The sequence below is a fragment of the Saccostrea cucullata genome, unplaced genomic scaffold (genome assembly GCF_032062105.1).
Source record: "Saccostrea cucullata isolate Sc308-1 unplaced genomic scaffold, CSIRO_AGI_Scuc_v1 ctg534, whole genome shotgun sequence".
NCBI lineage: Eukaryota > Metazoa > Mollusca > Bivalvia > Ostreida > Ostreidae > Saccostrea > Saccostrea cuccullata.
The window spans coordinates 82,326-98,775 of NW_026923154.1; the positions used below are offsets into that span (position 1 = coordinate 82,326).

The 16,450-nt window shown below is 30.9% G+C and overlaps 1 protein-coding gene across 2 annotated transcripts in view; it reads right to left on the minus strand.

The window, feature by feature from the left end:
* The window catches only part of LOC134263322 (ETS-related transcription factor Elf-3-like), a 33,161-nt gene extending 19,817 nt beyond the window's left edge, over positions 1-13,344 (minus strand). The window contains exon 1 of one of the 2 annotated variants that reach the window (XM_062745655.1): positions 13,306-13,344. In XM_062745655.1, the coding sequence (XP_062601639.1) occupies positions 13,306-13,330 (25 nt within the window). In that variant the 5' untranslated portion in view covers positions 13,331-13,344. Of the gene's footprint in view, positions 1-4,298; positions 4,420-13,305 lie in introns of those variants that run through there. The other variant, XM_062745654.1, reaches the window with a different exon arrangement.
* Positions 13,345-16,450: the final 3,106 nt, after the last annotated feature.

A 16,450-nucleotide genomic window follows, 5' to 3' on the forward strand; every position in this document is an offset into this window, starting at 1 on the left:
GTGCATTTCATGTCCCGAAAATATTTAAATCGATAGCCATGTGTACTTGAAGATTTATAAACCATTAGGTTTCTAAAGATAGTAAAATAAATAATTTCTATTATATCAAGGCGGGAAAGCTGTAAGATGAATGGAAGTTGACGCTCAAGTTGAGCACTTGTGTATTAAATTGTTCTGAGGGGGAATACTGAGATGAGACAATTCAGTGAAGGACTTGGTGTCTACCGCTAGTGCTTGTGTCAGTGAAAGTTCGATTCACATAAAAAGGCCCTCTTTCAGTCATTATCTTCCTATTCAGTTACTACATGTCAATTCAGACATATCTTCATCTCACTCCTAATTCGGTCATTTTTTTCATTCAGTAATTGTACTTCTTGTATGACCGAATTATCAACAATATGAAAATTTACTCAGATTTGTCTAGCGTTCATACAAAATGATTTATATTCATACAAAATGATTTATATGGTGATCCAAAACATCAGAGGTGGGATCAGGTGCCATGGAGAAGTGAGCATATCTGTCGACTGGTTATACCCCCGTGTGCTCCTAGTAATGATCGGGATATTACAGAAAAATCTGTAGACAATTCATTTGGTATATAATGTCATAACAAACACTGTGTAAAAAGTCAATCAGCATTTGACTTAATAGTAAATTGTATTTGCGGACAAGGTCATCGACCATAAAAACTTACAAAATAATGACTTTAAACGAGACTGCTGATATTCTTGTCAAAGCAACTTTTTTTTTCAAAAAATTATCTTGTTTTAGAAATTTTTTATTCGTAGAGCATCAACCGAAAGCTATGAACCCCGTAGACAGATGAAGAAGTTATATTGCTGAATAAGTAAGGGACGTTAATTATTGAAAAATTAAAGTCAACACGTTCATCATAGAGTTTTGTGGTTATATAACACTAACGTCTTTTTCAAGTAAAATTTCTAAATATGAAAACAGATCTGCCAGACCCTGTGGTATCTTTTATTTCGAGCTCACCGGGATATATCGTAACGACATAAGAATTAAAGTAATAACTGTTAATTGACAATACGTCGTCAATATTTTAGAATGTCGAGTTAAAGGCCGGAGCAAGTGTTTTCTTCTTTTCACGTTATCGTTCCAAGAATTCCAGGAACATTAAAACGTAAAAAATCATTGTTCCCAATCATAAGATGTAAGACTATGCATTAATTTGAAGGACATGCGTTTAGCTTTAGTTGCACAATTTCAATCGAAGACAAACTTGTAACTTTTTCAAATATTATTTTTTCTTTCGTAAGAAAATTCCAAAATTCATCTGATTGCAACTATATGCCACCTTGTGATGGTAAGCATTGGCGTCGTCAACGATATACATATATGTCGTAATTTATTATCATTCTGTACATTCCCAATGTCTAGGAAGAAAATTTAAGCTCTTCTAAACACCTTTTATAGCCGGAGGCAATAACTTAAGATGGACGACAATATTAGCAGTGGATATGACCATTGCTTCATGGAAAAGGTTCTTACCCACAAGAAATGTTCGATTTAGAAAACTTGAGTACAATCCCAGCACTGTAATCTCTCAAGGTTACCTACTGACCTTTAACCCCTTACCTTGAATTCTTCTTAAAATAGATACAGTGTACTGATATCTTAAGAGAAACAGAAAGACATGAAGTTCCTGTCCTCCTTATCTGTATCTAGCAATTCAAAAATAGAACAAGGAACCATTAATAACTTGACTTATACTATAAAAACCGTATCATATAAAAAAGAACAAATTCTAAAAAGTTCATTATCTTTATTTTTGTTTACAATTGAAATAATTGAATATTTTAATTAATGAATTTAGTACTAAGCGCCAAAAGGCTCACGTCGGGTCTAACCAATTAACCGGGGATGTTTACTCCTCCTGGGTATCTTATCCCACCTTTGAAATATCCAGGGGTAAGTGGCTATGCCCTGTTCACAAGATTTCATTGTCTGATTTTTTTTCAGAACGATTATTGTTTGTTACCTTTGTTTTTTTTTTCATAAACCTCATACAGTATTAAAAAAACTAACCATTTTAAAACAATGTTTAAATACTTATTGCTATTTCGGAGGGGATATTTTGGCTTTAAGTTGTTTTCTACATATCTCTATCAAGAGAAATTACGATCGATTCCCATATGGTAAATAAAGTAACCTGGATTGTGTAATACTATAGATAGAAGTTGTATCAATTATCTACCGCCCTCTCTCATTCTCTACTTCCTGGATTATTTTTATATACGCATTATCTGAGTTTACAGCGGTCAACGTAAATGGGTCGTTTACTGGGGGATGGACTTTTAAAAGTATGCACAAAACTAAAGACTTTCGATAATGTAATTTAATATGTTGATCTTCTGGTAATAAATAAAAATTACTAAGCAACTCTAATCATGGATTCCATTGAAAAAGATAACGAAAATTAATTTGTCTTTTTTTTCGGTCATAGATTTACTTTCAGGAGATTAACTCGATAATATTTGTAAAGGTAAGCGGGAAAACGGTAAAAATATAACAATGTTTAAAAATGTGTGTAAATATGTTTTAAAATAAATATGCAAAGATAACGGCAAAGGAATTTCAGATTCAAGCAACACAGGAAACTTTATGTTTATCTTTATATATTAGGGACTTTTTTATGTCATTCAAATACCTAGTGTATAAAATATGGAGGATAAGAGCATTATTCAAGCTCAAAAGTCCACTCAAACAACATGTATTAGGAGCAGAGCAAACACGGAGCTTAAAATATATAGAGGATTGGTTCAGGTGCCATGGAGGAGTAAGTAGCCCATGTTATCGGTCAAACCCGCCATGGAGGAGTGAGCAACGCCTGCTCACACCTGTTGTGTGCTCCTTGTCATGATCGGGAAGTAATGGATAATCCGTCATCAACTCAGTGTGTAAATAATGGACTAACAATTAGTATGAAAAACGTCAGTCAGCATTTGACTCAGTGATAAATTGCATTTGCTAACAAGTCATTACGTCGACCATAAAACTTAAGAAATTATGTCTTTAAACGAGACTGCTAGCTGATATTCTTGTTTCATCAACTTCCTAAAAGCTAGGGCAAGAAAGAAGTGTTGACTGAAAAATTTTTTGATGTGTAAACTTTTTCTTTAATTTGTCCTCGTTCACTCAAAACACGATTGGAATTATTAGAAATTACTATAATCGATTATCCTTACAAAAGTACTTTTTAATTATCTCTCTATACACAGCCAATTTCAATCAATAAAGTATTAAAGATTTCAAAAGTGCGTTTATCGTCCTTCCAACAGTCGATCTTTTGCCCTTTTTATGCAAATGCGTAAGGTAAAATTCAACGCTTTTGACCTGTAAAGAGTCTTCAGAAATGGAATTCAAATTGTACCCTAGTCTGGAATTGTTTTTTGGGAAAAAAAAATTCAATCATCTCGAGAGAAAAATAAGTTTATACCATTGGTAGAAGGCACAGTGTATTACGTCCTGATTCGCCTCGATAGGTGTGGTCTTAAGGCAACAATGAGCCTGAGATATATATATCCAAGTACGCAAAACAAAAGTAAGCGACGCATTTCATGATAAATTATCATGGAATGACTTACATTTCTCTTCAAAAAGATTTCTTCCCAATATAGTAGTAGAATATTTCAGTTCAGTTACAATCTGTCGAACACATATTCTCTAGGGCAAACAAGTGAAGCGTCGAAATGTTAATAAAACGCACACGTGTACCACTAAGTCGAGAAGGGACACGTGCACTTCCATATTTTCCGCTTTCCCTTTAATTAAGCATTCTTTTTAATTTTTGACTGAATCAAAAATTAGCAAAAGGGACCAAAATAACACGGTTTCTTTGAAGAAGAATTTTAGTCGAGGTGCTAGCCTGTGTCATTCGCTGTAACCGTGGAACACGGCCAAATTAGACCACCTGTTTACATGACCATCATTAAAGAGCTATCTTTAAAACACAAGCTAGATCGTCCTGAACACCATGTAAACGAGCATAAAGTATTTATAAAATTCTTTGTATCCATTAGTACATCGTGTATTTTCTCCACAAATATTCACGAAATTCATTAGAAATTTATGACGATTAAACATTTGTTTTCCAGACAGAAAAATTCCTTTTTAATTGATATATTTAAGATATTCTTGAGCATTTATTATCCAAAAATACAGGTTTAATCAATGTATTGCGTTTAAGAATCATTTACCTCCTAATTTAGGTTTGCTTGCCCGTAAAAAGGATTTTCCAGATTCAAATAGATAATTGCAAAAATAAAACCTACCGAGTGATGAATCCAGCAAAACCATCTTTAGTCTTTATATGATAAAGATAGACTTTGTATATCTATAAAATTGTCCCGTGCTCTTTTTAGTTTAAGAGGACGAACTCAATATTCTCTTCCGTATTCGGGTTTTTGTGTGTAAAGTGTCTGTATTGCCCCTAGTTAACCCTCTTTTTAAACAATTACAGGGGGATTTTGCTAAACGAGACAAAAATTTGTTTTCATCAAGAAGATTTTTCTTCCTTTCTCCTTCTTAATGCTATCATGACGTCATTATTTACTGTAAACACAAACCCACGGACTATCAGCAAAACTTGATGAGAAATTCAAAATTCCTGAACAAGACTGCATTTTAAGTGAGATTTTGCAGTGAGGAATGAAATGTGAAATTTCCAAGCAAATAAATACGAAAAAAGTGATAAAATTTTAAAATCAATCAAGACAAAACATAAAAAAAGATGAGTTTAGGAGTTTACACTTTTTGAAATGTCTCTCAATTAAAATATTTTACAACAGAAATTTCATGACAAGTAGAGTTTGACTTAATTAGAATACAGTGAAGTATAGGACTCTCTTATGTAATGGGTTTACTGTTATTCCTTCCTTGTTCGATGACGTGATAAACATAGACTTTAATCTTCAAACCGAAGCAAAGCTATTCTTTGATCATAACTTACTTTGAAAGGACAAACAGTAAAAATTGAAAGATTGGAGTAAAAAAAATATATGATTGGGAAAAAATCCCCCGAAATTATGGGAGTCAATTTCTTCTCCGCCCTTTATCAATATATTATAATACATGTACTTCGCTAAAGGATAATCGATAATTTGTATTTGGAACTAATATTTACATCCACTGAATATTTTTTTTTATTTCTTATGATCATTGCCATTAATTAGGGCAAAAACAACACTAAGCAAGTCACGTATGTAGATTTCTTGAACAATTGTTGTTCCATCAGTTATAGTTATGCGTACGATGACATATTCATCTATGATACAATACTGATCTATTTAATTTTACTTTGAATGGTTTTTTTCATACAGATGTAAATATAAACAATAAATTGCCTTTCTTTATATGTTTGTTCGGGAATTAATGTTATTCCAGAAAAAATACTCCCTAAGAAAGCGGTTTATGTATTTTTCTGCAACACCTGCGACATTAATCTTCGTACTAACAACCAAAGAAAGCATTTTGTTTTATTATTTAAGCAAACACCAATTTCAATGTTTTCAGTTTTATTCTTTGTTTGGATGTTAAGGTTTTCTCCTTAGATTTTGTAACAGGTAACACAGGTAGTACCGGGGGGGGGGGGGGGGATCGAGGAGCTGGCACGAAAAAGGTCCCCCAATGCTGAATGAACCTGAGTGCCAAGTATAGGTCAAAATGTGAGCTCTCCTTCGGCAAGAGGTGGCGTCACAATACGAGTGAATAATGCTAGAACCAGATGTTAAACAACAAGCAAACACAATGAGATAAACATTTCTAGATATTCTATCACAACGTGGCTAAATATTTTTCACTCCTTCAAACACTTTAATTCAATAAATATACTTCACTGGTGAAATGTTACTAAAAATTTCAAAGGGGTTCAATTAGCCAATTTAGATGTTCTCTTTTCAAAAAAAAGTAGTCGACAGCACCTACAACCAATCTCGCAATTTTTCAAGTTCATGGTTGAAAGATTTATCTTTTTTTACCTGATCCCACCTCTGACGTTTTGGAGATCCGTGTTTGCCCTGCTCCTTTTTTGTATTGTTTTATGTACTTCAATACTGTTCGTTATCTTCATATGCTTCTTTGTTAGTTTAATTCATTTTGAGTTTGCTAAAACAAACGAAGCTATTTTTTGTTAAAAATATGAATGCCCAACAAACACTCATATAAACTCATAAAAGAACGGGCAGTTAAAGTAAATGCACACAGGTGCTTGCAATAAGAAACACCCCAGTATAGCGAGGGTATGCTGTATGTACTACATTCGTAGTACCTGGGGATAAACGTGCACATCTCTGCAGTGTCAATTAGACAACAATTACCCAATTGAAACTAAAGTAGACACTCATTAATCGATGAGGAAGCTTCTTAACAATGAAATGACAAGCTCGTCATTACGGAAGATAAGTATGTTTGGCAAATTAACAAATTATGTTCAATTTAGATTGAAATACTGATTTCAAGTACATTGCATAATTTGTCAAAGTTACCAAATTTGTAGAAAAGAATTACATAAGGGTAATTCAAATTCCTTAAAGATGTTGAAATTAACATGCTTAGTAAGCACTTTATACTTATAGCATATATTTAGTCAATAATTGTCTTTTTGAACGCAAAATTATAATATATGACATACCAATAAATATAGATGATTTATTCCTTAATTTATCGTACTCTTTTAATTTTATATATTGAGTGGGGTTTCTAGCGTGTTCAAGCATAAAAGTATATTCCTTTAATAAATGGACATTTCTGAACTAAGAATTTCAGAACCTAAATTAAGATAGAATAATTTAATTTTAGTTGAAACGCCCCCTTGAACTGGGTAAAAAATAATTTATTAAAACCCGTGTGGCTTATGTCATAATGACTTTAATAAAAAAAAAAGTAATAATTCACCTGTTTTAACATTTGAAATATTTACAGTTTGAAGTTGTTTTCAACTTTAAGACGGTATTTTTCTATACTCAATCATGGAAAATTAAATAGAAAAAGAATAAATTTAGGTACCCTTATTATAACTGTTTAGCCTGTGTTGGAACAAAATAAGGATTTTATTAAGTGTAAATTGCTCCAGCAAAGGTAATATCAGTATAACTTAGAAAACTATTAAGTTTATTTCTTAAGTTATTAGATGACGTAGAGTTAGGAAAATACAAAAAAAATATTTGCAAAATCTAACCTTAAAAGAAATATAAAGACAGATAGGGGATCAGCAATGATACATATATCATAATCTATTATTTTTGTAGGTAATAAAATATTTTAGTCTACCATTTGAGATTTGTATGAACATTTTGATAAAAATATTCTACATCGATTTTTATTCCATAATTACTCAGTTTTTAAATTCTTCAATTGGCCCTAAATATTTAAACAAGTAAAATGAAATTTCTGCTTTGATATTTTTTTAATGTAGAGGATGGGTATAAAAACAAAATGATCAATGGAAAACCCAAAATGCTATCTATCCATTTAATCAAAACTATAAATATGGACGATGCTTTTCCCACGTTTTGCTAATTAAGATTCAATATTCTTAATCGTGATTCTTTGTCCTTTGTTAGGACATATTTAACTACTTAAATGGAATTGATGAAGTTTGTTCAAAGTGCGTATGATTTCTATTTCCTAGAGTTCCCCATGATGTTGGAACTTATCAAAGATTTGTATAATTTTCATTTCCCCTTTTCCGTGAAATATTTACCATTTTTCCGCCAATGTGTTGTCACCCCATAGTTTTTTCTCCACATTTCCTTCATATAGTTAATATATATAACTGTTTTGATGGCTTTTTTGTAAATACTTTCAAAGCTATTACTTCAATTTTTGATATTTCTATGGTTTCATAATTTTGATACTTGAATTAAAAAACTTTGTCGAGTGTCTGAAATTCCAATTTTATTTCATTTGTTGCCAAATCATTTTGAATTAAAAAGATTAAAATAAAATGATCAAAAAATGCAAACACACTAATATTTTCTATTATATTTCGTCAAAATGAAATATATTGTCCGAATAAATTTATGCAACATAACTATTTAAAAACAGATATTTAAATAAGCATGTAGCCTAAACTTAATTTTTTAGGAAATTAACTTGAATTTTTATTTTTCAGTAAAACATAATTAAATGTTTCGTTGAACCTTTAAATTTCTTATATTTAAAGCTAATGATAAAGGTTTTGCTGGAACATTTTTACATTCCAGACTACGTTAAATAATTCATATTCAATTGCGAAAATATTTCATAATCAATGTCTGGCAATGCCTTTTTTCCATGATAAAAATTAATTAAAAGTGCACTTTTTATGGTAGAAATGAGTTAATTTTCCTTGATTATCTAAAAAAAAAATATACATTTATAATTATAACTTTAAAAAGCATTTTGTACATCATTCATTAGTATTGATGTTGTATCATTTATTATTAATAAAATATATGGAGATAACGAACAGTATACAAGCTCGGGGGTCCAATAAAAATACTAAGAGATGGGATCAGGTGCATAAAATTGATAATTGCCCTTTTAAAATTGATTTGTAAACCATCAGCATTACACTGTTCATGAAACAAGCCAAGACTTTTTTTTCAAAGTACAGAACACGAATGGGTGATAAAGATGTCAATTAAAGAATATTTTACCGACTATCATAAAATCTTCAACTGCATACGTAATATAAGGAAGCGACAAAAATCTCACTTTAATGAGCATGTGATTCATTCACAAAAAAGTTCCTTCAATGGATGCATCTTTTTTATTTTAAAAAAAGATAAAACTGATTATCAGTTCGTTTTATCCGATCAATCAATGTTCTTTTTTTTTTTTACCCTTTTTATTCGTCACTATTGAATCACGATATTAAAAAAAAAATCACAAAATCAAGATGTTTTAACTACCGCATATATGTTTAATCTGCGCATAAAACATTATACACATGTATGCTGTTTGAACGAAGAAGGAAAAGCTCAGCAATTTCAGAAGTAAAATTGTAATTATGCACAAAAATATTCTAGATATCATTGATTCATTGGCAGAATGTACATATGAACATCGGTTACACATAAATGACGGAAAAATATTTGACAGTTTGAGAGTTATTTCTAAAGATGCATTATTAATTGCATGAATTTTCAACCCTTTTTAATCACAATAATGTAATGTTCTTTTCATTTTTATCACATAATAAATATAATAGCGATAATAAAAATGTCTAAAACAAAAACGCTTGAATTTAATAAGAGAAAACACAACTTTACACTTGCATTGATAATAGAGTGTTACTTATTGAAGGTCACCTAATTTGGCAGGTGTTGTAATATTATAGGCGCCCTTCATTTGAGTGGCCACATGCTAGAATGAAGTGCTAGTAAATTATTTTGTTCAAGATGAAAATAATGAAATGACACATTTTATGGTACCATTAAGGATAAATGAAAATATATATTCTATATTTCAAAACTTTCAACAAATTCAATTTAAAAAACAGAGAGATGCATATTTCTAATCTCCTTTTGTGAAGCATAATAAATTAAAAAAAAAAAACATTTATCGTATCCATCACTTATGTTAAGATCAGTTATTTGTTTTTTTTTTTTCTTGTTTTTTTTTTTTTTTTGGAGGAAGAAAGGTCATTTAGATATCCCTAAAGGATCACGAAAGTACATGAAGCCTGATAACGCAAAACGAGACTCGATGTAATTGCGTTGTTTATGAAGTACATGAAAAACGTGATATCAATTCTGAATCTGAAGATAAAAATTGTAAAGCCTTCATTTATATAAATCAAAATGACAAATCGATAATTTACTTTCATTTCATTTTAGGTCACATAATGTGAACTTCTTTAACTAATTAACATTTATTGTGAATATTGCAGGCATAAGTGAATACTTTTCATTTAATTTCATTGCAGATTAATCATACAGATTGATATGCATTTCTATAAAAGTTTAAATACCAAAATTCTTTGAATTATTTCTAAGAACTAAATCTTTACACTCATATATTACAACTTCGAGGTATACCTTTACTAAATAAGTATGCATTTGCAATTAATTCGACAGAAATAAAAATCACATACTCAAACCCTCTTAATTCATGTTAAATATTCTTTTATATTTCCACTAATCCTTTTTTGGAAGTCTTCCTTTTTTATGCTCAAAATAACAAATACTTGAGAGCGTTCTGTATAGTCTTTACTTGTCCTTTAACAAGTGAAGAAAGTGTAAATTTTTTTTGCACTGCATTTGACTGTGTATGTGACCGGTCAACAAGGGATGCTTACTCCTCCTATGCACCTGATCCCATCTCTGGAGTTTTTAGGGGCCAGTGTTTTATACTCTTTTCATATAATTGTATTAATTACTGATTTTTTTTTCATTGAACTCTTACTGTTCGTTATCTTTACCTTCTGTAGTTACATGTAAGAACAACGTTGTTTATCATTTGTGCTCAAATTGGTAAGTTTTAGCAAGAATGAAGAACAACGGTGCAAAAGCTTCCGTACTTGTTAAAATCCAGATACACCAGAGCAATGGACTGTTTAATAAAAAAAAACAAACAATAATAATTAGCTTTTTCTAACTGAGGTTGATAGATTAATAATTAACTGTATATGAAGATATGGAATCGTATTCAAGATCAAAAGTCCATTAAACAATACGAAATAGGAGCAGAGCAAACACGGACCTCCAAAACATCAGAGGTGAGATCAGGTGCCATGGAAAAGTGAGCATCGCCCTGCCGACCGGTCATACCTACAGTGGTCATCTTGTCGACAATTCAGTGTATCAATAATACAATAAGTGCTAAAAGTCAGTCAGCATTTGACTTAATGATAAATTGTATTTGCTGATAAAGTCGTACGTACTGACCATAGAAAAAAATCAAACACACAGCATAAACCGGTGTAAGGAATCTCACCACTCGGGGCCATTGAGAGAGAGATCTCGTTTTTGTAGGTCTCATCCGAAAGACCCGAAAATTTTTCTTATAGGGCTAAGCGCCTGGCAAAAGGACAGTTGCTACCCTTATTTCATCAAGTAAGTACAGAAGCTTGAATTGGAAGCCTCGATCTTCAAATCGCGAAGCGAGCGTTCTAGCGACAGAGCTAGCCTCTCGCTCAAACTCATGTTGGAAATAAATTTTTTCAATCATTTTTTTACATTATATAACTGTCAGCATAAATTTACCATCTTACCGATAAGATTTGCAGAACTTCATAAAAAGAATCAAATTTTGTTAGTCAAAGGACAATCAGAGTGACCAGTAACATTTTATAGTCACTTATCTTCGACTCAATACATCATCTCTCTTGAATCTAATATAATCAAATACATAGCATAATATACTGCAATGTTGTTCAAATCATCATAAGATATGTAGATAAGAAATATTGAAATGAATAGTTCTATAAAAATCACCCTCCGGAAAAAGAAACAATGGACTATTGATCTGTAGCTTACAACCTGTTTACTGGACATTTTTATATTAATTGTAGGCTTGCAAATGAGAAAGGTGATTTGATCTCATAACAAGACGTAACATTACTATTATTGCAATTATAATTACTGTAAAATTGATATTTGCAAGGTGTTCACTGACAAAATATCATCCCTATATTTTTACTCCTTTGATTATGCTTCACGTTCTGATAAATAATATATTTGCCAGTAATTGAATTTGCTATCTTCATCACAAATATTTATATTTATTATATTTAAAGAAATCAATAAAGCAAACATTGGGTTGACAATGTGTAACAATATTTCTTACCGTTACCCCCGGGGACATATGTTAATCCACGATAAGGGTAGGAATAATGCATCGTGCTACACACCTAGACTGATATCTCAAATAAATAAAGAATAAAGCTTTTGTTTCATTTTATTTACTATTAGCATCAAAACAATTAATCGGCATTTTTCTTTTTCTTTCACCCAAAATTTCCCCTGATTAAATGTATTCTGAACTATTTTTAGCGCCATTCACTTTTAGTATTTTGGGCAAGGGCAAGATCAATGTTACGTCACAGTTCACTCATGAATACACATTTTTAATCAGCTTCCTTCACGTAGAAAACCTTACAATTCCATTAAGTGCAATATATATTACTTTGACAGGCTAGGTAATTAAGATTTTTAAATCATTTAAATTTTGGATTTCAAGCTCATGACATTTATTGTAAAATATTAATAGTTATCATCAAAATGTCTGTAGCACTTTTTAAGATATATTACTAGTTCATAAATCAAGACAACATGTGAAATTGAACACATCTAAATTAAGGATATCCGATCCTCAGCCAGGATGGATAACTCCAAAAATTTATAATTAATTTGAAATGCATCAAAATGAGGCTTGAAAGTGAAATTTTTTTATGCAAAATTGTTTTCTTTAAAAGATTCAAGGTGAAAAGGCGAAAAGATCTTATAAAAGTTGACATTTGTACCCTACCAACGGAGAACAAATTAATACAGTTTTAGATAAATAAGATAATCCAGCCTTGTATACATGCTTACACATTTTTAATGTGTGGTGTCTTGCAATGATAGTAAAAGCCTTTTACACTATGTATTATAGAATATATAAAGGGAAAAGAAGACAAAAAATATATATAAAATTCATGACAATTTCTCTGAATGCCTAGGTAATTTTTTAACCTAAAATATATTTGTTTAAATGCATTTAAATTTTGGATTTGATGTTCTAATTGACATTTCTCTGCAAAAATATTAATAGTTATCTATCATAAATGATTAACTTTAATCTTTAACTTTAAAGAGATATTGGATAAATTTACATAACTCTGTGAATTCAGAGATAGTTTTATGAGTATTTTTGATTACTTAACTGCTAATTTGATAAACCTGAGGATCGGACAACCTTAACATAACGACCTTTACCCACTGAAGGAAACGTAAAGAGGCAATACTACTACAAGGAATTTATCTTATTAATGTCATGCTACAAAATGTTTAGATTTAAAAATCAATATTTCCAAGTGGAAAAGTATTCAGATCAACTTAAGTCAGTTAATCTTTTCAACTTTACCTGAAACATGTGATTGAAATATCATGAGTACTGAATGAATATATATTTTTTATTAAAACTAAGCAAATTAACTTCATTGATAAGTAATTTATTACATTAATTATTATTTATATTTCTATTGATTTTATTTTTTTTCTATCAAGCTTTTCATTCCTTAAATTAGAGGAATAATTATCAAATATTTTATAAAAATTAGTCATAAAATTTCTTGAAATATTAAAACAAACTCACGTCCAGATTTGTCTGTACCGGCCATTTTAACCCGAGTGCCCTCAGAAAAATAACCGAGTGTTAAACAGAAACAATAGATAAAACGCTAGTTTTAAGGAAATCCGGCGAGATCCAATGATATTTGATCTCGACAAATTGGCTTCAATGAGGGAGAATCAAATCAGTTTAAAATAGTTAAATAAAATAACTGTTTATCGCTATGACTTGAGAACTGCCAATTGCATGAATTCATTTTTTTATCCAACGACCAAGATTGAATATTAAGATTAAAGTGAAGAAAAGTTACTTATTACTTTTTAAAGCTTAAGTGTTATTATAAAATTTCCATTAGGATGTAGATGTAAGCTAGTGTTTCCAACAAATAGGGATTGAATTCAGGGTATTAAACGCTAGAATTTGACTTTCTCCACACATGCACCTATGTTAAATATTCGTCTATTAATCGTAAAATAAAGAGGAAATTAAAGATGGTTAAGTGCAAAAACCCAAATACAGTATTTGCAAATCAATATTCTATTTGCTAAAATAAAATCATTAAAACATGAAAAACGTGGAAAAATCGTGCATTGATCAATGTTGAAATATAAAAAAGAACATAAAACACGAGCTTTCGTATATTTCAGGGGTGAGATCAGGTGAGTAGTAAGCAGCACATGTCGATTGGTCACACTCACCGGGAGCACTAGGTATTGATCAGGTAGAGGAAGTATACCTGTGACATCAACTTATCTGTCAGTAGCCTACCTCGATTGAAATATTGATTAAACTCAGAGCATGCATTTATAAATTAAAAATATTAAATTTCGATTGAAATATTGATTAAACTCAGAGCATGCACTTACAAATTAAAAATATTGAATTTCGATTGAAATATTGATTTAACTCAGAGCATGCACTTACAAATTAAAAATATTAAAAATTTAGAATTGAAATAGATAAAAAAACAGAATAAATTGAATCTGCTTCAGTCTGTTTCGGAAGCCATCCAGACTTTGCAATCTCTCTTTGGATCTTTAAGAAAATATTTTATAATACAGATAACTTTTGCACAAGAAGTGTAGTATGTTTAAGCATACGATATCATACGGTAAATGTTAAATTATCTAGATAACCAAATTTAAAGCGTTTCCTCATGTTCTCAATATTGACAAAATAAATACCCTTTTTATACGTACAAAACAGTGTTTGTTTATTTGTTTGTTATTTACGGAAGCCCATTTAGGACCTATCAAAATACATTTTTGAATTCGTTATAACGATTCTTAGAATTCGTTATAACGAATTTAATTTGTTATAACAGATTTTTAGAATTCGTTATAACGAATAATTTGTTATTACGTTATAACCAATTTAATCTGTTTTTACAGATTTGTTGAGTTCGTTATAACCAATTCAAGAATTTGGTTACAACGAATTCAACAAATCTGTAAAAACAGATTAAATTCGTTATAACGAATTCAATAAATCTGTAATAACAAATTAAATTCGTTATAACGAATTCAATGAATCTGTTATAACATACTAAATTCATTATAACGAATTCAATAAATCTGTTATGACAAATTAAATTCGTTATAACGAATTCAATAAATCTGTTTTAACAAATTAAATTCGTTAAAACGAATTCTAAAAATCTGTTATAACGAATTCAAAAATATTTTTTGATAGGTCCTAAATGGGCTTCCGTAGTTATTTAAAGTCCCTCTGGAGAATTTGTCACCTCATATGGAGACGTCACCATTGCAGGTGGAGGGCTCTAATGTTAGACAGCTACTCGACACTCGGCCATTTTGCAGTGAGGAAAATTTTTAGTGCCAGCATCTACTACGACACGGGAACTCAGTTTATACATTTTTACACGTGTCCTAATGACCGGTCTGCACGTCCCAAAAAGGGATTCGAACCTGCAACACAAGGAAAAACTCTGTGACTCCGTGACTCTAAAGCACACGCCTGAAACACTGCGGTGCGCATACAACTAAAATCCAATGAAAACTAATCTGTATGGAAATATCATTGTCGAGGAATACTAAAGAATCAATTTTCTTGTAAAGCACATGTCATTTCTAAAGTGTTTTGAAATGGCACCAAATCAACCGGGAAACTAAATCACTACAAACAACAATGCCTTGTTATACATGTATAAGCAAAAGGAATATCTTGAATTTCTCTACCTTTTTAGTTTTACTAAAAGTTAATTTTTGAAACACGCTATCCTTTATACCAAAGAAACATTTTTGCTTGAAATACTGCAGTTGTAAATTGAAAATTAATTATGTGTGATTTTTAGATTTTATAAATACTTTTAGTAATGGTTCTTGTATTGCATTAATATGCTTATTGTCTTATTGGCCCACATCATAAAATGCGAAGCCGAAAAGGTGCACTATATATCTAGTAGAACAAAGAGACGACCCAAATTCGTTATTTTGATTGAAGTTTGAACTTTCAACAAGTTGGTGATAGAACAGTAATTCAATTCAGTACTTAAAGACTCTTGGGAATGACCTGGGTACCTGCTGTATGATGGCATTGAAGGCTTTGTCTTCTTAATTCTTAATTGTGTTAATTGTTTGCAAAGGAAGTAATTAACTGTTTTCTGAGAGTCTACAACACTCACTCAAAATTCAGAATTTCCATAATTGTTTTTGGGTTTAAACTAGCTGTCTCTAATTTTTACAGAAGTTACTAGAAGTAACTCTTCTCACAAGTATATTTTTCAAATGGTGCAAAATTGGAAAACGAACATAATGGAGACAAGAGGTAAGTAAAGATACTGCTTATTATGGCAGTGAAAATGGGAAAGGTGGAGAAAAGTAACATTATCTATCTCAGAAATCTGATTTATCACACAAAATGAAGAACAGACGAAAACACCCCTGGAAGTAGCAGCAGCATTGGGAAAAGGAGACCAGAAGGAGTAAGCATCTCTTATCGTTTGGGGACACCCTCTGTGAGCCCTTTGACTGTTGACAAACTAATCAGAGGTCAAAAGTTGTATCAAAATGGGGTCTTATTGTTAGTACGAGCATGTCTGTCAAAAACAGTCCAAAGAAAAAACCAGCTGTTCTTCATCAGCCTGCCGCGTTTAAAATTAAGTAGATGAAACTACTGTTTTAAAACAACATGTTTTAAAAAGTAATCA